The following is a 20313-nucleotide window of genomic DNA, read 5'->3' on the forward strand; positions in this document are numbered from 1 at the left end:
GAGAGAGGAGAGGCAAGCATCTGATTCTAGCTTCAGAAGAGAGCCATGTGTGAATTTGGGGGTTGCCGTGAGAGTGAGGTTATATGAATTTGGGGTTTGCTGTGAGAGTGAGGTTTAAGCATGGGCACCTTATAGGTTGAGCACAGCTGTGCCAGCCTGGCTGCCTCTGCAGCCTGTCTCTGAAGTTCTTGCATCTATCCCAGCAGCCACACTGACCCACCACAAGCTGGGAGGCTACCAGGCCTGGAGAGAGGCTTTGTGTCCAAGCAAGGAAGCCATCTTTGGTTTTAGGGAAAGGACACATGGCTACTAAGTCTGTGGGAGACAAGAGGTTAGGGAATGGGAAAACTGCCTTGGGTCTGGGTTCAGTGTTGGCTGGAAACTGTCCCAGCCTCATTTGCTTTTAGTTAGGCATATGTCTCATGAGCCCTCAACACAAGCAGACAGCCTCTCTGTTTTTTCCTGCTTCCCTAGAATTCTTCTGGAACCTGCTGCTGTTTAACTTTAGCATTTTTGTTAAAGTTTGGCAAATTAAAACAAACAAGAGATGATCTTCCTGTGTGTCCTTTTACCCATCGCAGTTCTCATCCACCTCATCCCCAGGTCTGACCGCCTTTTCCCCATCCCTATCCCACCCCAGTACCGAGTGCCCAATCTTCCACTGGCCAAGCTTCCCCTTTGCTCCAGCACTCGAGGCATTTGCAAAGTAGATCACAGGTGCTGAAATCTGAGTAGACTCAGATTTTGTCCACCTGCTCCTCTCTCACACAAACATAGATAGGTCTTTCAGTTAATTGAGTTAATGGCCAGAATTAGAGGAAGGAAAAGGAGAAGTCTGTTTTAACAGTTTCTTCCTGCTTCTGCCCCTCAGCAGTGTGGTACAGGCACCAGGTTGGCCCAGCCCAGCAGAGAGCCTGGAAGCACGCTGTGTCCCGGTACTTCCACCGGACTCTGCTCATGAGCTGAAAGGTCCCATAGTCCTGGATAGTGGAGAAAGCAGGTATTACCCCAGTGAGAAGAGAGTAAGTGGGGGCAGAGGTATGGCTGACTGAAGAAAGGGCTACACCTGAAACAGAAGGCTGTGGACATGGAGTAGGATGTGAGGGGACAATCTCTTCTGCCAGGAGGCAGTGGGAAACCTGGATTCTGGTCTCAGCTCTGCCTTTCACCAGCTGCACTTACTTTGTCCATGCCACCTCCAAGATCAACACAATGGACTTGGTCTCTCTAACCCTAATAGACTTAACATATCCCCTTCTGTTCCACACTCCAACTTCAGGCATTGTTGAACTTGCATTCCTCTGAATGGATTAATTATGGGCGTTAAGTTGGAAGGTGTTCAAGAATGGGAGGCAGTGAGAGTCCTGTCTCCCTGGCCTGACCCCTTCTTTTCCTCCTTGCTACTGTCTCTCTGCATACCCAGGCCTCCTCTGTGTCCTTCTGGGGAGCCATGTCACTCAATGTCTCTTGCTCCCCAATTCATCCCTTCTAACTCTCTACCACTAGTTCCAGCCCAGACTTCAAGAATTCCCAGTATTTAGACATTCATTTTATTGCTTAATCAAGCTTGAAGCTGTTTAAATTAATACCAGTTTTTACATTTGGCAGCAAAGACTTTTATAGGCCCCTTAAGTAGAAGAGGAAGGAGGTCCGGAGGGTATCAAAGAAGGAATTTACCCTGGGCTGTTGCCTTCATGGGGTGGGAGATGAACCACCAGGAGGACCATGACCCTGAGGCTGCCTTTTTTAAGGCACAGTCATTGCCAGGTCTAGGGTGTGATATACTGCAATGAGGCCCTCAGTGGAGAAGGCCCAGAGATCTCTTGAGCCTTGTGGAGATTCCTGAAAGTTTAGGGGTTCAGCCACAGCCTATGGCCCCAGGGATGGGCTTCTGGCAGTGACCACACCCTCTGGTTGCTCCTTCTGCTGGGGTTGGCCCTAACTGCCCTGTGTGTTAATGCCCTTCCTGCCACATCTTTCTGCCTCACCTGTCCTCTCCTGGCTTTCATGCAGCCACTTTAATTATCTTCATTAAACATGAATCCACTCATTTCTGCTGGGAAAAGTGGTCTCCCTCTCCCCAGGGATTGCCTTGCTCCCTAAGGGCCTGTCTTCCTAGTGCAGAGCTGGGGGTGGGTGCTGGAGCTCCTAATCCCCAAGTGTGTGCACATACACATACACACAGGCTAAGGAGAGTCACGCTTGCCCCCAGAAGCTGTCACTGGGAGGAAGGGAGTGTGGAGCTTGCTTCATCAGTGATATGTCTGTCAAAGGTGATTCTGGATATGAGTATGAGTGGCTATACACTCAGACCCATTTTACAGAACTGAAGTGTGAAGCTTTTTTTTTGAGACAGTTTCACTTTGTCGCCCTGGTAGAGTGCTGTGGCATCACAGCTCACAGCAACTTCCAGCTCTTGGGCTTAGGCGATTCTCTTGCCTCAGCCTCCTGAGTAGCTGGGACCACAGGTGCCTGCCACAACGCCCAGCTATTTTTTGTTGCAGTTTGGCCTGGGCTGGGTTCGAACCCGCCCCCCTCAGTGTATGAGGCCAGCACCCTACTCACTGAGCCACAGGCACCGCCCAGTGTGAAGCATTCTAAGAGGGATCCCAACAGGCTGCTGCTCTTCTGCTTTCCTCACTAGCTGCCACATGGAGCAGGTATGGCTGCAGCTGCCCAAGGCCACAGCACCACTCTCCTCTCTGTGGACTCAGCTCCTGCACACCCAGGCCTGGCCCCTGTGGACTGACACATGTCTCTCTGTCCCAGGTGGAGGTAGAGGTGGAGAGCATGGACAAGGCTGGCAACTTCATCGGCTGGCTGCACATCGATGGCACCAACTTGTCCGTCCTGCTGGTCGAGCATGCGCTCTCCAAGGTCCACTTCACCGCCGAGCGCAGCTCCTACTACAAGTCCCTACTGTCTGCTGAGGAGACCGCAAAGCAGAAGAAAGAGAAGGTAGAGTGTCACAGCCCAGGCATGTTCTCCCTCTCTCTCACTTCCCTCCCACCCCCACAGTCACTCGCTGTCTCCAGAGAACAGGTGGAAATGGTTCTGTTATCCCTTCTGTGAGTGGCCTATGAAGGTGTTGATCTCAGACCCACACCAAGGAGCCATACACACTAAGGAAGAGGCTGCCAGTTTACATGTCCTTGGCCAGAGCCTGTCGCAGACTTGTGTTGGACTTGGGCTGCCAACCTGGAAGATCACGAGAGATCCCCAGGCCCGCTCAGCTGTACCTAGGGCAGAAAGATGTCTAGAAGGTGACCTTGGAGCCATGGGAGAAATGCCGGGGATGTCCCTCTTTCCCAGCCCTGACCCCTCTGCATCAGTTCAGAGGCATCTCCTTTGCTTTGCCCAGGTGGGCAGATGGCCCCAGGAGACGCGCATAGCTGTTAGGGCAGCAGATGGATGGCCCACTGGTCTCTGCAGACACTGCATTGAAGAGACAAGGAGGGTGGGTCAGAAAGCAGCTTTTGGAAACCAATTTGCAATTAAGGAACACAGTGGTTTGGTGATGGTAGCCAGGCTCAGCACCCACTGCACTCAGCCTGTCACTGTTGACTTACAGCCCAGCCCTGATAATGGGGATAAATCAGTTGGCCACCAATTTGTCAGGGCTTCTCTGGGCTTGAGGAGGATTTCTTGGGACAGCCGTGCTGAGCAATAAATTGTTCCAGGAATAAATGTTTCCTTCCCTATGGAGCAGCCGTCTGGCTCAAAACTCACTTCCCAGAGCCAAATCCCAGACACCTGCCTAAAAGAGCGGGGGGTTTGGGGCCCCAAAAGCTCCTTCAGCCCAGAGCAGCAACCTCTTCACTCAGGGCCTCTCTTCCCATCCTCTGGATTAGGGCAGACAACCAGCCCTTTGGTGGTAGCAGGATAATGGAAGTAGAAGGACTCCAGGGAGAGGGGGACCAAAAAGCTAAGACAAGTAGAAAGTGACTATCTATGGCCCTTGAGGAAGCAGCCCCCATGAAGCTTCAGAGGAGGTTTCCACCTCCTGCTGACATTAAACCCTGTCTTCCCAGAACAATGGGGAAAGCAGGCAGCCTTGGCTCCTACAGGAAAGGAGTCACACAGCTTCCTCCTGGATTTCCTGCTTTGACAGCTGATCTTAAGACTGCCACCCCCATGTCCTCTGCCTACAGCAGGGAGACAGAAAAGAGGCAGTACTGGGACCCTTCTATTCAAAGGGCTTAATCTTCACAGAAGAGTTAGCAGCTAGGGGTCAGAGTAGCAAGCACAGAGCATAAGGCCCAAATTCTGAAAGCATCTTTGCCCCTGGCCCTGCTTCCTGGCTCCTCACAAGTAAGCCTCATGGCTGCCCCTTAGAGCCAAGACATCTCCGCCCCCAGAGTAGAAACCCCAGAGGGACCCAGGGTATGGCAGGGAGGGGAATGTGGCCCAAGATCAAGAGGCAGGTTCCTTGCCAGGTACTGTGCTGAACTGGGCATCATTATTTACTAGGTTTGCTGGAAGAGCCCAAGTCAACATTTTGCTGGTGCCACTTGATGATGCTAAGGAGTAATTACCAGTGATTAATTACTTGCATGGGCTGCGTGTTTTTATTCCAGTTCAATTAAAATGCAGTGCACAACCCTCAGTGCTGGGCCTGCTGCCTCCTGGGTCCCTCTTCTGAAAATCCCTATTCTCTCCAAGGATCCTGAGGAGCCTAAGCTGGCTTTCCTAGTCCTGGTGGGGCTGTTTCCCAGTGGCAGACTTTGTAACAGCCTTCAGAGTTGGCTAGACACAGATGAGAGCATTTGGTGGCCAGCTTGGGACAGTAACCTGAGTGTACTCGCTTGTGATCCCAGTGAGGGCTGCCTTACCTGTCAAGACACTGGGGTTTAGAGATGATGTTAGCATTGGGATGCATAAATGTTTCTGTCTGCTAGCTAAACCAAGGAAAGGAAATGCTGAGAGATTCTGTGAGACCAGAAGTGTGCAGAAGTCTTTAGAGAATGTGATTATGTGTGCATGCATTTGTGAATGTGTCTTTCTGGGAGAACCTGACAATGCTGGTTTCCCACCTACAAGGACTTAGCTGCCTCCCTGCTGGATTTAATTCCTCCCTGTACTCTGTGGACTCTCTCAGTGAAGGCAGGTAGGGCCCTCCCCTTCCTATATAGGAGGGTACCCCCCAACTCCTGGGCAGACCCAAGAACCAAAGAAGGAGCTGCAGATGGCAAACACCTATCCCCTCCCTCCTAACCCCACCCCTTCATTTGGCCCAGCAGGGACCTGGACAGAGCTGGACTGACCATTGATTGGTTTTTATTGAACTTGGCTTCCTTGCTACAGGCTTAAAGCCTGGTATCCTAGCCCTGTGCCAGCCCCACCCCTGGAGGCTTGTGAGCAGTGATATTAAACAGGATTTTAAAAGGAAAGATTCCAACCAGTGGATCCTCGGTCCACATTCCGCTTGTCCTGCCAGAAGGGGACCTGGGGCTCCCTGATGAGGAAGTACAAGGAAAAGAAAAGGCCAGGGCAAGGAGAGGACCAAAGGAGAGACAGCCTCCACTCTAGAACTGGGCTTGCTCGTGGCTAGCATAGTAGGCTCCTTCCATTTTAGCAGCTGCAGTAACAGGGGACCACAAGGAGCCCCAGAGCATGGAAGGGACCTGACCAAGGCAGGAACGTATATGGAAGAAGCCTGTAGCAATCAGAGGAGGGAAGTACTTGCCTCATCCATTCTTGATCTTGGTCTATAGCCAAGGTCATGGAGGGGTGCTAGCAGTGCCCTGCCTCAGGGCAGAACTCTGTCCTGGCCCCAGTCTTACAACAGAAAAGACACTATTCCTCAACCTGACCACACCCTGCCATCAGTCATAGAGTTAGGACAGACTCTTCCCCAGTGATGCAGCTCAGAGTGGTCCAAGAACTGGAGCAGATCTCCATGGGCCGGTTGTCCAGCATCCCTGGACCCTGCTACTTCAGTCAGGCTCAAGTTTGCTCTGCCAAATGCCCAGAGAATTCACAGGTGTAGGATCCCTGTCCTCTTCCCAGCTTGTCCACAGGCCAAGAGTCTAGGGGTAGGGCCATCAGCACTAACTTTACTTACCTGTGTGCACAGTCACTGTTCTTTTGGTCAGAGTTCTTTCCTCACTTCCCCCAAAGTTACAGGAAAAAGAACACCTTCCATGGGTGGCGCCTGTGGCTCAGTGAGTAGGGCGCTGGCCCCATATACCAAGGGTGGTGGGTTTGAACCCAGTCCCGGCCAAACTGTAACAAAAAAATAGCCGGGCATTGTGGCAGGTACCTATAGTCCCAGCTACTTGGGAGGCTGAGGCAAGAGAATCGCCTAAGCCCAAGAGCTGGAGGTTGCTGTGAGCTGTGACGTCATAGCACTCTACCAAGGACCAGTGAGTGCAAAATGAGACTCTGTCTCTGAAAAAAAAAAAAACAGAACACCTTCCATGGGGCTTCCCAGAAGAAAGCTCCTTGTCAGGGATCTGAGCTGTAGAAGGGCTAGAATGGCTGTGGAAAGGTGGCACTTGTGTGGCAGGTATCTTTTCAACATATGTGTCTCCTCTCTACACCAGCTCTGCCAAAGGGCAGTGTAAGTCAACATGAGCAAAATGCACCCTGTTTTAAGAGTGGGACATGGGGAGCAAAGCCGTGCCCAGCTGAGTGACTCTTTCCCACCAAGAAGTCACCTGTCCAGGCTGCATTTAGCAGCATGCCCCTGGCGCAGGCCAAGTCCCAGAGGGCAGCTAGTCACCTCCATCCTGAAGGGAAGAGGGGCCTTCATGGTTCCACTGTCCAAAGGGCCAAGTTCAGCATTGTCTTAATACCCTTTGGGTGCTTCTTGGCAACCTCAGGAGCCAGCCACACTTTGTGTGGAGATATGTTGTCTTCTCAAGTCAGGTGGCAGTATGTACTTCCCCCTTCTACCCCGACTTGAGCTGTGGGACCTTGTAATAGGGCCCATTGCTGGGGGCAAAGGGTCATCCCTGAGGCCTTTGTTTACATCCTCCATGACCTCATGCTTGCTGTCCACCTGAGCCTGCCAGGGAAGGAAGCTTCACTCTTCCCCAAGGAGGAAACCTGATGATGTCGCCTAAGGCATTTTCACTTGAGGAGTCATTAGTGGTTTCTGCTCTCGGCCTGTCAGTCTGTTCCCAGTTCATCAACACAGCTGAGGAGCCGCCTTCCCCACAGCGAAGGGGTGCAGGGCAGGGTTAGGACAGGAGCCCTGAACTGCTCCCAGGCTCAGAGCTCAATCTGGAACCAGGGCAGGGCACGCTGTCCCTTTAACCATCTGAGTGCTGGGAAGGGAAGGAGCTAGAGGAAGAGCAGGAGGGGTCGAGGGAAGGGCCGACTTCTTGGTCTGGAGAGCGCAGAGTGCTGAGAGAGGCAGTACTGCAGAGATGGGTGCTATGGGGAGAAAGGGGCAGCAGGTATGAAGGGCTCAGCTCCAGCTCACGTAAGATAGGGTTGACAGTCTTACCTCCCAGAGGCAGTGTGTCCCATTGGGCCTCAGAGCTGTAGCCTAGGTACCAGATGTTGATAAGAATGACTGGCAAAGCCTCAGCCTCATCAGGACGTAGGCCTTGGAGGTGGAACATTGTGGCTCTCTCCCAAGTCCCTTTTACAGGGAAGTCTGCGAGCTACAGACCCCACTTTTCCCATATTGGCAGCTGGGCCCTTGAGGAATTAGGCTGAGAGTCTCTCTTCTGACTAGGGGCAGAGCTGTGGGTTACAGATATTGGGGTGTCTGGAGCCTAGAAGCTGAGAGGAGTTCAGGAGCTGTTTGGGTAGAAGCCCTGACCAGCATCTGACCAGGTGCCGACAAGCACAGCCTAAGAAGGTACTGCTCTGCTCAGGATGGCAGAAAGCTTGGGCCTAGGCGATGTCTCAGCCACTCCCCAGCAGCCATACCTTCTAGTGGAAGAACACACTTGCATTGTGTTAAATGCAGAATTATGGGTGCTGATGTGTGAGTCAGGTGGTTCCAGAATTCCAGCATTCCTGCCCCTCAGCTGCTTCCTGAGGCCCCAGAATCTACGTATCACCCAAAAGGTCTCATCTTAGTGATTGGGTGAGCAAATAAACTACCTAATTTCAAGGGAAGAAGAAACCCAGAGGAGGTAGTTAGTTTGACCAGAGTCAAAACAGCAAATTCAGAGACTGTAAGGACACAAGGCAACATCTACTCTCCACAGCTCTTCCTGCTGCTCAGCCCTGCCTTTATTTCCAAGACGCCCAGCCAATGCCAAAATGTCCCACCAGAGCTCTAGAGTAGGCTGCCAGGGTTTGGATTATGGTTTCACTACTTCTAGCTGCAAGCCTGTGTACCTCAGTTTCCCCTTTGTAAAACAAGGGTAATGTCAATACCTATTCAAAGGGCTGTTGGGAGAAATGTATTAATATTTGGAGAATGTTTAGAATAACACCTGGCTATCTAGTAAGCAGATAAGTTTGGGGCAAATACTTTTATCATCCCTATTACCAGGGGCATGTGTCTGTGGGACCCCATGTGTGGTCTAATTCTGTACTCCACTGCTCCCTCAACCCCTTCCTGCTGCTCAGCCAGAAAGCTATCTCCCTCTCCTGCTCTGACAGGCGTCACTACTTGGATAATCTCCTGGCTGCAGAATTGGACTTGACTCATTGTCACGTCAAATCAACTTCTGAGCCACTATAGCCCTGACAGTGCAGGGCTTGAGGAAGGGAGGTAGGAAGGGGATGGCTCAGCTTTTGTGCTGAGGTCAGAGCAACCTGCTGGAGGTGAGGAGGATGGAGAAAAGAAAAGTTGCTGCAGAGACACATCTTGCACAGTGCCCAGCCCACCACAGCCCAGGGCCGTCACTTGGACTGCCTGAGGAGTGCTGGTGGCTGAGTGGGTGAGCGGGCCTAGAGAGTTCAGAGTAAGCCCTGCAGAGTGCCATGGGGGAAGAGACGTAGCAGAGTGGAGACCCCCAAGCCATAGATAGCAATTGGTCTTCACTCACGTATGCATGAGCACCAACTCAGAGTCTGGTTTTGCTTGTTTCACTCTCTGGGACCCTTGGATTATAATTTGGTAGGCCTAAGGTGGGACCTGGGGACATGTATTTTTTTTTTTTTGGTAGAGACAGAGTCTCACTTTATGGCCCTCGGTAGAATGCCATGGCATCACACAGCTCACAGCAACCTCCAACTCCTGGGCTTAAGCCATTCTCTTGCCTCAGCCGCCCGAGTAGCTGGGACTACAGGCGCCCGCCACAACGCCTGGCTATTTTTTGGTTGCAGTTCAGCCGGGGCTGGGTTTGAACCCGCCACCCTCGGTATATGGGGCCGGCTCCTTACCGACTGAGCCACAGGCGCCGCCCCGGGACATGTATTTTTAATAATCTCCGTAGTTATTTCTGATGCCTTCTGGAATTTTAAGTCTCTGGATGAGAAGAACTTTAGAGAGCCTGCCATCCTGCTCAGAGGCACCAGGACCTCGAGCTCAGCCCAGTGTGATTCAGGTGCCTGGCAGTGACCCACACACACACACACTCATCTGGGGTAACCCCATTTGCCCAAAGCCTCTATCCCAGTGTCCTTTTTGACTTTACTTCCTGGTCTCGCCTCTCCTCTGCTGACTGGACATCTAGGTCTGGGCCCATTATGAGGAGCAGCCAGTAGAGGAGGTGACGCCTGTGCTGGAGGAGAAGGAGCGGTCAGCCAGCTACAAGCCAGTGTTCGTGACCGAGATCACTGATGACCTGCACTTCTACGTGCAGGATGTGGAGACCGGTGAGTGCTAGGGGCTACTGGCTCAGTGCCCCTCACCTGAGGGGGTAGCTTTGCTCGGCAGGGCGTGGGGGGAGAAAGAAGGAGCACGGCCTAGTGTACTACTCCTAGTAGCCTGCCCTGAAGAGTGTATGCTGGTGCCGCCCACTCCCAGGCCTGTCACACTGTTCCCTGGGCCCAAGAGTCATGTCATGAGCCCACATGTGCAATGGACTCAGTCAGTCATGGGTAAGGCTGAGCAGGTCCTGAGGATCCATGAGGCAACAGATTTTGCCTGGGTGGTGCTGAGACTCTTACGTAACGGTTTTCCCCCATGCATCCTCAGCTGGGCTGGGCATAAGGAGCTGTAGCCCCCAGAGTCCGTCAGGAAGCACTAGCTGGACCTGGCTCAGCCCCTCTCCCTCCACTTCCTTGGGAAGGAGGGAGCTGGACTTGTATCTGCTGGGGTTTCTCCTTCTCTAGAGGTTAACATAGCCCCGAGTGGTAGTTGGTTTCCATGGAAACAGGAAGTCATCCCTGGGCAGTCTTTCTGAAGGACCCTCTCCTCGAGTGCTGTGCACTGTGGCCAGGGTCTCCTAGGCAGAGGCTTCTGGAGACCAGAGGACAGGAGGGCTTTTTGGCAGCAGCTGGCCCAACTTCCTGCCTCCACCCGCATGCTCTTTCCACCCCGTGCAGGGAAATGATTTAGTTGAAAGCACCAGAAAAAGCTCTAAAGCCACCTCTGGGTCCAAGGAGCCCAATCCCAGCAGAGGAGGCTGAAGGTGTCACCAGCACTCAGGACAGCTCCACAGATGCCAGGATGCATCTCCATCTGACCTCCGCAGCCCCACGTCAGGCCCACTCCAGACTGCCAACAGCCTTGTCTCAGCCACTTCCCTTCTAATGATATTTCCTAGCCTGCTGTTTGTGTGGCAGAGTCATTTCACCCGGAAAAACTTGACCATTCCTGGCCTTGAGCTGGCCATGCTTGGGAAAGAAAAATGCAGGGAGGGGTAGGGAAGGGACTGATGAGCCGTCAAAATTAGGTTCTCCTGAGGTCATGCACCAGTGGCATCTTGGTGAGAGCTAGACAAGCAATTGGCTTGGAAATGAAGAGGTGGGGGGTTCGGGGTGGCCGGAGCCTCCAGGTCTGGGTTGTGTGACAGGGAGGAGTCCTGCAGTAGTGGTTGAGGTTGAGCAGAGGAGCCAGCTAGAAAGGCCCTCTGAGAGGTTGGGTGAAATTGGTGCAATACACCTTCTGGGGATGGGACATAGCTACAACAGGATCTTATCTAACAAACAAACATTGTAACCTAATTCTTTGTACCTTCATATTAATCTAAAATTTTAAAAAATGAAAGAAAAAAGGGTGCAATGATTCCCAGGCAGGCTCCTCTGGGCACTGGGCCCTGTTCGGGATTTGCATAAACCTAAGGGTATAAGGGTTCATGTGTCGGCCCTGTACCCCACCTGGGAATCTCTGGCAGCTCTAGGAAGCCAGGACACTGAAGTGAGTGATACCTAAGGCAGAAAATAAGGAAAGAAAGAGAACTAGAGAAAACAGTATGTTCTTAGAATGTTGGAAGAGAAGGGAAGAGGGCACTTCATGGCAAGCCTCGTGGGGAGTTGTGGTAGGCTCCAGAGAGGCCCCTGCCCTCAGGTGGCTCCATAAAATCCATAAAAATAAACATTGGTGAGTAGGGCACCGGCCCCATATGCCGAGGGTGGCGGGTTCAAACCCAGCCCCGGCCAAACTGCAACAAAAAAAAAAATAGCCGGGCGTTGTGGCGGGCGCCTGTAGTCCCAGCTGCTCGGGAGGCTGAGGCAGGAGAATTGCGTAAGCCCAAGAGTTGGAGGTTGCTGTGAGCTGTGTGACGCCACGGCACTCTACCCGAGGGCGGTATAGTGAGACTCTGTCTCTACAAAAAAAATAAAAATAAAAAAAAATAAACATTGGAATCCACAGCCTCTGTCTTCAGAAACCTTTTATCTCCCCTAGGGGGACATCATCTTGCCAGTGCCCCTTCTCTCAATTAAAGCCTGTCTTCAGGAAGGATCTGACAAAAGCACTGCCATTTGCTGCAAATGACCATCCAGGCTCTGCGTAAGGACCTCCCAGAGGACTTTGCCTGTTTGTAGTAGACAAACTCTTAACTTTGTTGCCTTGGAGCAGAAAAATAAAAGTCAACTAAGTAATAGAGAAACCTGTCTGTATCGAGGTTTCTTCTTAGTCCCTGGAATTTTACTGTCTGTGAGCAAAGAGCACTTGCTAAGGAGAGTTGTCGAAGCATTGCCAATGGTGGGGAAATGGACAGTCCCTGTCCTGAAACCAGGTTGTGTAACTGCCCAGTGGCCCATGCAGCAGCCTGATAGTAGACACATATCCTAGCACGCATATGCTGAATTTATTTTCCATACAGTTGAATTATTAAGTACCCTGCACGCATTGGAGATTCCGCTAGGCCTTGTACGAGTAAACAGAAACAAGTGACCAATGGTCTGTGCTCTAAAAGAGCTCACAGTGTAATGGCAGTGAACTTATAAGGCTGACTGTGGAAGTGTAACTACAATAAACTTGCATCATACACCTGTTACAGCATAGCCTTGGGCCCTGAAGATAAACCCCACAGCCATAGTCACCCTCACCTCTGAGAGGAAAAGAGGCAAAAACGTGTGAGGCTGAGCTACAAAGTAGGGTGGAAGTAAGAGGGAGAGGGCATAGCAGAAGGGAAACTGAGAAGGCCTCAGGAGTTGCCAAAAAAGACAAAAACTAGCAGACAAACAGGACAGTTGACCCAAGGTCAGGGTGAGTAGGGAAAGACAAGGCAGGGAAGGGGACTCCCACCCCAGCTAAGGAGAAGCACTGGGTTAGGACCAAGAAAGCAGAACCCAGCCTAGCTCTTCCAGTGCTAGAAGTTCTGCTCAGAACTTGCGAGGTGACACATGCAAAGTGACAAGGATCAGAGTGGCCAACTTGAGGCTATAGGCCCTGCTCCCAGAATTCCTCCCCCATCATTTATGGATCCAATTCTGAGGTCCTTTCCTTACCCAATATTGTAGGGGGCCCATCCTTCATCCTCCCTTGTGCACCCTAGGAGAACTTGGGCCTCCCAGGCCAGGAGCTAGCTGGCCCTTGTAGGAACTGGATATGGGCTGGTAATTTTTCCCTATGAAGGAGGCTGGTCTCAGCCTTGTTCCATGTTCCTTGGCTTCACCTCCTTACTCAAAGCCCAGGCATATTCCTGCTGTGGCCTGGTCAGTAGCCTGGAGAGCTGAGATAGGAAGGCTGTGTGCCTTTAAAGCCTGATGTGTCAGCGAGTCACCAGTCCCACTTCTAAAGACAGCATGAAATCTCATAAGCCTCTTGAATGGGGCCAAAAAGGTTTCCCCACACAGTGCCCTCCAGAATCTCACATCCTTCTCATTGCCCAGGTTGGCCCAGAGGAGGCCCCAAGGGCAGGTCACCCATGTCTCACTGCCCCCTACCTCTCCGGCAGGCACCCAGCTGGAGAAGCTGATGGAGAACATGCGTAATGACATTGCCAGCCACCCCCCTGTCGAGGGCTCCTATGCCCCCCGCCGGGGAGAGTTCTGCATTGCCAAATTTGTGGATGGAGAATGGTAAGCTGTGGGGGATAGCAGGGCAGGAAGTCTCAGCTGTCAGCTTTGCCCTGGGTTGGTGTTGGTGGTGACCACCAGCTCTCTTGGGTGTCCCCCTTCATGACCACAGCCATCTGGGGCCCTGCACTTTGATTTGTGAGCCCCCTGCAGTCCAACAGCCCTTGGAGAACAGACGTGACATCCCTTCCTCTCTCCTGGGGAATCCCAGGGTGGGAGTCCTGGCTGGCTGGCCAGGCTTCTCTAGCACCCTCCCCACCCTCTCTGGGAAGAATGATGTCACAGGAGCTGAGGGAGAGGCTGGTCCACAGTAAGCCCAGACCAGCCACTTGACCCTCCACCTCAGCTGTCTGGGACATGAGAAGCAGCACAAGCTGGAAGAAGGTCACTTACATGTGATGTACCAAGGGTAGGGCCTATGGCCTTTCCAGGGTGACGAAGTGATTTGGATGTGTTCCCTGCTGTGGCCTCCCAGACAGATCTGCCGGCTAATTACAGCTGCTGTTTAGTGTGCTGGGTTTAAACAGCAGACATCAATCTAGTCATTAGTCTTGTTGCTTTATGCCCCAAGGACATATTAATCTGCTCCACATGCTCTCTGCTCCCAGCTACGCTCTGATTCCATTAGGTGGTGGCCACAGTGCCTGAGGCTGGGCCTGTATGGGGTCTCAGAACTGTCCTCTGTGACACCCATGAGCCTTGACAGCGAGGTGCTGCGCCCTCTGCCCTGCCATAGCTGGGTTCCCAGACCCCTCAGGGCTGTCCCTTGAGCTCTCCCCGTGCTGCCATTGTAGGTACCGTGCTCGAGTAGAGAAAGTCGAATCTCCTGCCAAAGTACACGTCTTCTACATCGACTACGGGAATGTGAGTGCTGGGAACCAGGGCAGGGTGGGAGGCTGCCAAAAGCAGTAGCCCCCAGGTCAAATCATTTGATCTCTGGAAGGTCCCTCTGAGCTTACTGACACAGTGATGAGCATTTGGGCATCTCTGCTGTGTGCATGACAGGCCAGGTCCCCTGAGTAACCAGGCAAAACTGGTGTCTGTGGCCAGTGGCTACAAGCACTAAAAGGTCCTACATCAGGCCCACGTGAGTCCCCAGCCACATGCACCATTGCTCTTCTGCCCAGCAGCCCTGTGAAGGGCTGTGGGGCCTCTACAGCACGTGAAGGCCCTTTCTCCCCCACAGCTCCTAGTGTTCATGCTGAGCCAGGTGTTGTTCCATCTGCTAATCCCCGGTACATCCTAAAATCCAGATTGGCAGGGAAGGGACAGTCACAAGGTAACAGAGTGACTGGTACCCCTTGGGAGAAAAATCTCTCAGGCTGCACCTGGAAGTCTGTCGACAGTTCCTTGGAGATTCCCTGTAGGTGCAGCCGCAAGGAGCAGAGAAAGTTGTAGTTTAGGAACATGATGGCACCAAGGTGTGGCTATGGTTCTCTGCTTTCCTCCCATGCCCTCCACAAGTACTAGAGCTGAGGATCTATTAGTGACAGCTCAGAGCTGAGCCCTGCTCCCAACTACCTCCCAGGAGTACACAATAGAAGAGGTCCTACCCAGTCTAGGGTGATCCCACACACCTGGGCCAGGACCATAGGCAGGCCCAGAGACTGCAGAGACCCTTGTCCTGTTGTGATCTTCCAGCCAGCAGCTCTGAAAAAGTAGTCTGAGAACCAACAGGCATTGGAAAGAAATGCAAACAGCAGTTAAAGCCCAGTTACCACTGTGATTGTTTTCAAGGGAGCCACCAGGTATGCCAGCAGCAGTCCGAAGGTGAGAGGGCGTGAGTCACAGCTCCCCAGCTATTGCAGGCAGCAGCCAGGCAGGTTCTCCCAAGGCTTCCCCCGTGCACATGGAGAAGTGGAAGCAAGTCATAGGGTGAACAGGGGAGGCCCACAGTTAGCATTCCCAAGACCTGGCCACAGAGCTGTCATGTGAGAACAAGGGGGCGTTGAGTATATGATGCAGTTGACCTGGTGCTTCTTCTGCAGAGAGAGGTCTTGCCATCCACCCGCTTGGGTGCCCTGCCACCTGCCTTCAGCACTCGGGTGCTGCCAGCTCAAGCCACAGAGTATGCCTTTGCCTTCATCCAGGTGCCCCAAGATGTAAGTATAGACCCTTTCTTCTTCCGAAGGGAACTGTCCACTGACAGTCACTGCTGCGGCCCTCACAGGTTGACAGGAGAAGATGGAAACAATTGTTTATAGTGTGTTAGTAATAGGACTCAAGAGATGGGAAGCTGAGGGGAGGTGGCACCAAAGAGGTGACATTAGAGCCTTACAGTTAGTTCATGAGAAACAGGCAAGCCTTTTGCCCAGGATGTGTTTGGAAAAAGACTAGGCCACCACAGCTGGACCCCAGGGGGCTTATGGACAGTGGCAAAAGGTGAAAAGGAAGGGGAAGCTAGGGCCTGGGTGTCATGAGCTTGTCTGCCCTTGTGTGTTCATTCTTTGTGCCCTAAGCAGACAGGATGTGGCACGATGTTCAGCAGAAGTGTGATGTAGTCTAGTGTGTTCCTGCAAATATGTCCTAGTGGCACTATGGATGGGAGGACTGGGAGGAATGGGGGGGAGACAGTTCATAACAGTCTGGATTGAAGACTAGGTGATACTGGATTTCTTACATGTGCATGCACTGCTTTTAGCCAAGAGGAACAAGAAAGAGTCAATTTGGGGCTGTGGGACCTCAGGTGGCTTTATAGTTTTCAATTTGGAAGTGAGATGAGATCTAGAATTATAGATGACCCAGAGTATGTGGGCCCACGTAATAGGTAAAGAAAGAGAGCCTTAGGAAGGACTGGGGTCTCGTGACCTGAGGATGAGAACCCAGAGGCAGCACGTGCAGACAGAGAGGAGCCTATGCTCAGGGTCCTAGGCATCCCCACTTCCAGAAGGGGAGACCCAGCCTACATCATCCCCAGCGGGCTCAGGCAGTTAGAGGCTTTAGCCTTACGGAGGTGCCTGGTACCAGGAGTGAGAGCTGTGTGAACAGCATGGTTGGCACTGCCACCAGATACGGGGTGCAAATGAAAAAAACTTGAGTAAGAATTGGTATGATTGACTACTCCCTACCTTTTCACAAAGTTGCCAAAGGGCAAGAGAGAAAGAACAAAAAAAATGTTGAGGACAAGTTACACAAAACATTCAAGGGGAAGTCTGTGAGGATGGCTCACTTTGCTGGAGCAAGGTCCTTCAAGGGGCAGGAGGTGAGAGAGCCATGGTGCCAAGGGTAGGGGAGTTTTGAGTGGGAAAAAGCCACTTCTCCTCGGACACATAGGCAGGTGGGTGGAGTGTGATGGTAAGAAAGAAGAATAGGTTTATATGCAGATAGGCTCCGGCTGCAGGAAAGGAAATGAGAGGGAAAGGGGGATCTTTCCTGTCCAGGGACTGTTTACCCTCATTAGGATCCAAAGCAGAGTGAGTTGGAGGCCTCTTCTGGCCAGACTTTCTTGGAATTCTGTGGACTGGATCTGAGGCCCAAGTGGCTGTTCTTTATCTTCCATCTGCTCTCCTGGGTGTGTCCCTACTGCAGGACGATGCTCGCACGGATGCTGTGGACAGTGTGGTCCGGGATATCCAGAACACTCAGTGCCTGCTCAACGTGGAACACCTGAGTGCTGGCTGCCCCCATGTCACCCTGCAGTTTGCAGATTCCAAGGGTGACGTGGGGCTGGGCTTGGTGAAGGAGGGTCTGGTCATGGTGGAGGTGCGCAAGGAGAAACAGTTCCAGAAAGTGGTATGTAATAAGAGGCACCACCCACTCCGGGCAGGCCTCTGCCATCACCCCCACCCCCATCCCTTCACAGATGAAGGGACTGGGGACTGTGTCTAGGCACAGAGCAGGGAACCCACCATCTTGCTGCTCCTGCTGGAGAAAGATAATAGACTTGGGTTTGTTAAAGTTTATTTTTCTTTTTTATAAAAAAGCTAATTACATCCCGAATTAATTGGCTATGGGCATGGCTGAGACTGCAGCTGCAAACTGGAGTGGAAAGTTTCCCTTCCCTTACACCCCCAGGTGACAGGCTAAGAAGCTTTTGCCAAGGGTGGTATGAAGAGGGTTAAAACCTGTCTTTCTGTCCCGGTCTCACTTCCTTCCCTTCAACATACAACTTCAAGTCCATAAGTAACTCCTAGCACCCAGTGCCACCCAGAGCCAGAGTTGTCTAGGAAGCAGCACTAAAGAGCCCAAAAGGACTTGGAGCTGGGCACTAGTCCTGCCTCCACCACTGATGAGACGAAGAAGTCAGCCTTCTGAAGCCCACGTCTCCTTGGTTGTACAATGAGAGCACTCTCTGCCTTGCCACTTTGTGGAGTTGATGGTGACAGTCAGTGAGCCAATCCCTGTGGAACACCTTGGCCTGTGCAGCTCTGGATACTAGGCAGCCCCATGCACTCCGCACCTCACAAACCTGAGTCCCACCTGCCTTCTTACCAAGCAACAGCTAAGGCCCCTTGCAGACCAGCCCTGCTCCCCAACCAAGCTGAGTTGGGGAACCATCCGAGAGGGCCACCGCCTTGAGGCAGGAACTGGCAGCAGGCTGCAGCTCAGAGGTCAGGGGTGGGAAAGGCAGGGCGTGAAGACCTGCTCCCTGCTCCCTCTCTGTCTTCAGTGTGTGCTGCTTTCCTTCCCAGCCCCTCCGCACCACTCTCCCCACAACCCCTCAGGCCCACATTTCTTATTGGTGGTTTGTGGATCAGTGACATTGGGTGACAATTCATTCAAAACAAGACGCCAGTGTGAAATGCTGTTGTGTCTTGGGAGAAGCCTGACCTCTGCTTCTCCCCTGGGGGACCCTCAATTTCTCAAAATGGCTCCTATGAGATTACTTATGTTTCCCTATAGAATTGGAGCTCTTAACGTCCCCCATAAAAAACTGCCCATGATGTCTTTGGTTATCTAGAAAATTCCTTCTTCCCAGTCCCTGAGATAAACACCTAACATGTGTTCATTCATTTATTTATTCTTCCAGCAAACATTTATTGAGGGCCTACCATATATCAGTGAGCAAGAGACAACATCCCTGCCCCTTAGAGCTTATGTTCAAACATGAGGAAACAAATAATAAAAATGAATATAATGAGTAAATAGCACAGTAGAAGATGATAACTGCAGTGGAAAAGAGAAAAAACAGAGTCAAGGGAATCAGGGGTAGGAGGGATGGTTTTCATTTTACATGGGGTGCATGAAAAAGAGATACTTATCATAGACTCAGAGGATGGGGAATAGGTAGGCAGGAGGACCTAAGGGGAAGAGCATTCGGGCAGATGGAACAGCAAAGAATTGAGGGAAAACCAGGGAAACAAATATGACTGTGCACTTGGGTTTTACTTTAAGGAAACTGGGACTCCACAGGAGGGGCCTGAGTAGGGAGTCGTGTGCACCTGCCCTAAGCATTCTGCAGGGTCATGCTGGCCACTCAGTTGGGGACTCTTCCCCCCACATCTTGACTGCTCCCTTTCCTCTCTCTTCCCTGCAGATCACAGAATACCTGAACGCCCAGGAGTCAGCCAAGAGCGCCAGGGTGAGTCCTTGCCTGGAGAGCCCACAGGGTGCTGAGTTAAAGGGCTTGCCCCTCCGAGTTCAGCAGGCTTCACATCCCTGAAGCATCCCTGAAGAGTTGTCTTCTGTTTTCTCTCACAGCTGAACCTGTGGCGCTATGGAGACTTCAGAGCTGATGACGCTGACGAGTTTGGCTACAGCCGCTAAGGAAGGGAAGAGTCTGGCCCCCAGCACTGCTCATGCCAGTACCTCTTTCTCTGCCGGGAGGGTGTTTTCAACTCCAAACCCAGAGAAGGGGTGTAGATTGGGTCCAGCTTTGCTTCAGTTGTGGAAATGTCTTATAGGGTGGCATCAGGGGCAGGGGAACCCTAGGGTTTTCTGGGGGCAGACCATTATCCTCTGGGACAACAGGCACTGCTGTCCACTGTCTCTCCCAGCTGATTTTGTATTTTTATTTGGGGGTTATGGTTTTTAAAAGTTGTCCTCAATCAGGAAGAAACATGAAAGACTTTGTCCCAGTGGAGAGAGTAATCCTAACACCCGGGCCAGCTGGCCCCCACCTCTATCCCAGACTGCCCTTCTTCCCCAGCTCTCTGTCCAACTCTTGATTATGTGATTTCTCTGATATGTCCATTCTCAGATGCCACATGTGCCCCCTGGCCAGCCCATTCTGTATTTAAAGCTTTCAAGGCCCAATAAAATAGTACATGCTGTCTGCAGCCTTTATTGGTTATAGTAGAGCCCAGAGCCTGGGTCTTTGCAGTTCCAGCCAGGAGGAGACCTGGACACTTGATTGACCCTCAAGGTAGTCATGCAAATGTCCAGCCATTCCTAAAACCTGGTCTGCTGGGGAAAGCAAACCTGTTCTTCAGAGTCCCAAGCAAGTAATTCCTAGACCCCGGTGGGCACCACTGGGCACTACGGCCATCATGCAAAGGCTGCATGTCTTTGACTCGTTGCAAGTGGCTGTCCTTAAGGATCTTGGAGAATTAGAGCAGCTCAGTGCCAGTGCCCAGTATCACTCACCCACTGTGAACATGTGCATGGCACGAAAGGCCCAGGCAGGGGATTGCTGAGCCTGCCGTCGATGGGCCCTGCTACAGCCCCAGCAAGGATTCAAAAGGGGATCAGGTGAGGGAAATGAGGCAATATCCCTAATCCCTGCTGTGGCTGGCATAGAGTGGGTTAGAACACAGCCCTTGTTCTTTGTTAGAGAGGGCTAAGATGACAGGTCTCTCCAAGAGGGACCTAGGTCCCAAGCAAGGAGAGGTCTGTCTACCGCAGCTTAGCTCCTGCTCATGTCTGATGTGATAAGCTCTCCCCAGAGGTCCTTAGGGTAGAGCTGACCCTGCATCTCAGAGTCTTCCAGATTACTTCTAGCCCACAAGGGAAGAGAGAGAGCCCCTAAACAGCCACTGTGGTGTGCAGTGAGGGGCCTATCGTACGCAGGGAATGGCAGAGAGAGAAAGGTGTATGAGATAGAGATTGCCA

The 20313-nt window shown here is 52.1% G+C and overlaps 1 protein-coding gene across 1 annotated transcript in view; it reads left to right on the forward strand.

Annotated features, from left to right (window-relative positions):
• SND1 (staphylococcal nuclease and tudor domain containing 1) overlaps positions 1 to 19551 on the forward strand; it is a 486203-nt gene extending 466652 nt beyond the window's left edge. The window contains exons 17-24 of the mRNA XM_053553506.1: positions 2770 to 2958; positions 9588 to 9729; positions 13203 to 13326; positions 14118 to 14187; positions 15312 to 15425; positions 16852 to 17055; positions 18800 to 18844; positions 18964 to 19551. Coding sequence (XP_053409481.1) covers positions 2770 to 2958; positions 9588 to 9729; positions 13203 to 13326; positions 14118 to 14187; positions 15312 to 15425; positions 16852 to 17055; positions 18800 to 18844; positions 18964 to 19029 — 954 coding nt within the window. The 3' untranslated portion in view covers positions 19030 to 19551. The remainder of the gene's footprint in view (positions 1 to 2769; positions 2959 to 9587; positions 9730 to 13202; positions 13327 to 14117; positions 14188 to 15311; positions 15426 to 16851; positions 17056 to 18799; positions 18845 to 18963) is intronic.
• Positions 19552 to 20313: the final 762 nt, after the last annotated feature.

Source organism: Nycticebus coucang, chromosome 11 (assembly GCF_027406575.1).
Source record: "Nycticebus coucang isolate mNycCou1 chromosome 11, mNycCou1.pri, whole genome shotgun sequence".
In the NCBI taxonomy this organism is placed as follows: Eukaryota; Metazoa; Chordata; class Mammalia; order Primates; family Lorisidae; genus Nycticebus; species Nycticebus coucang.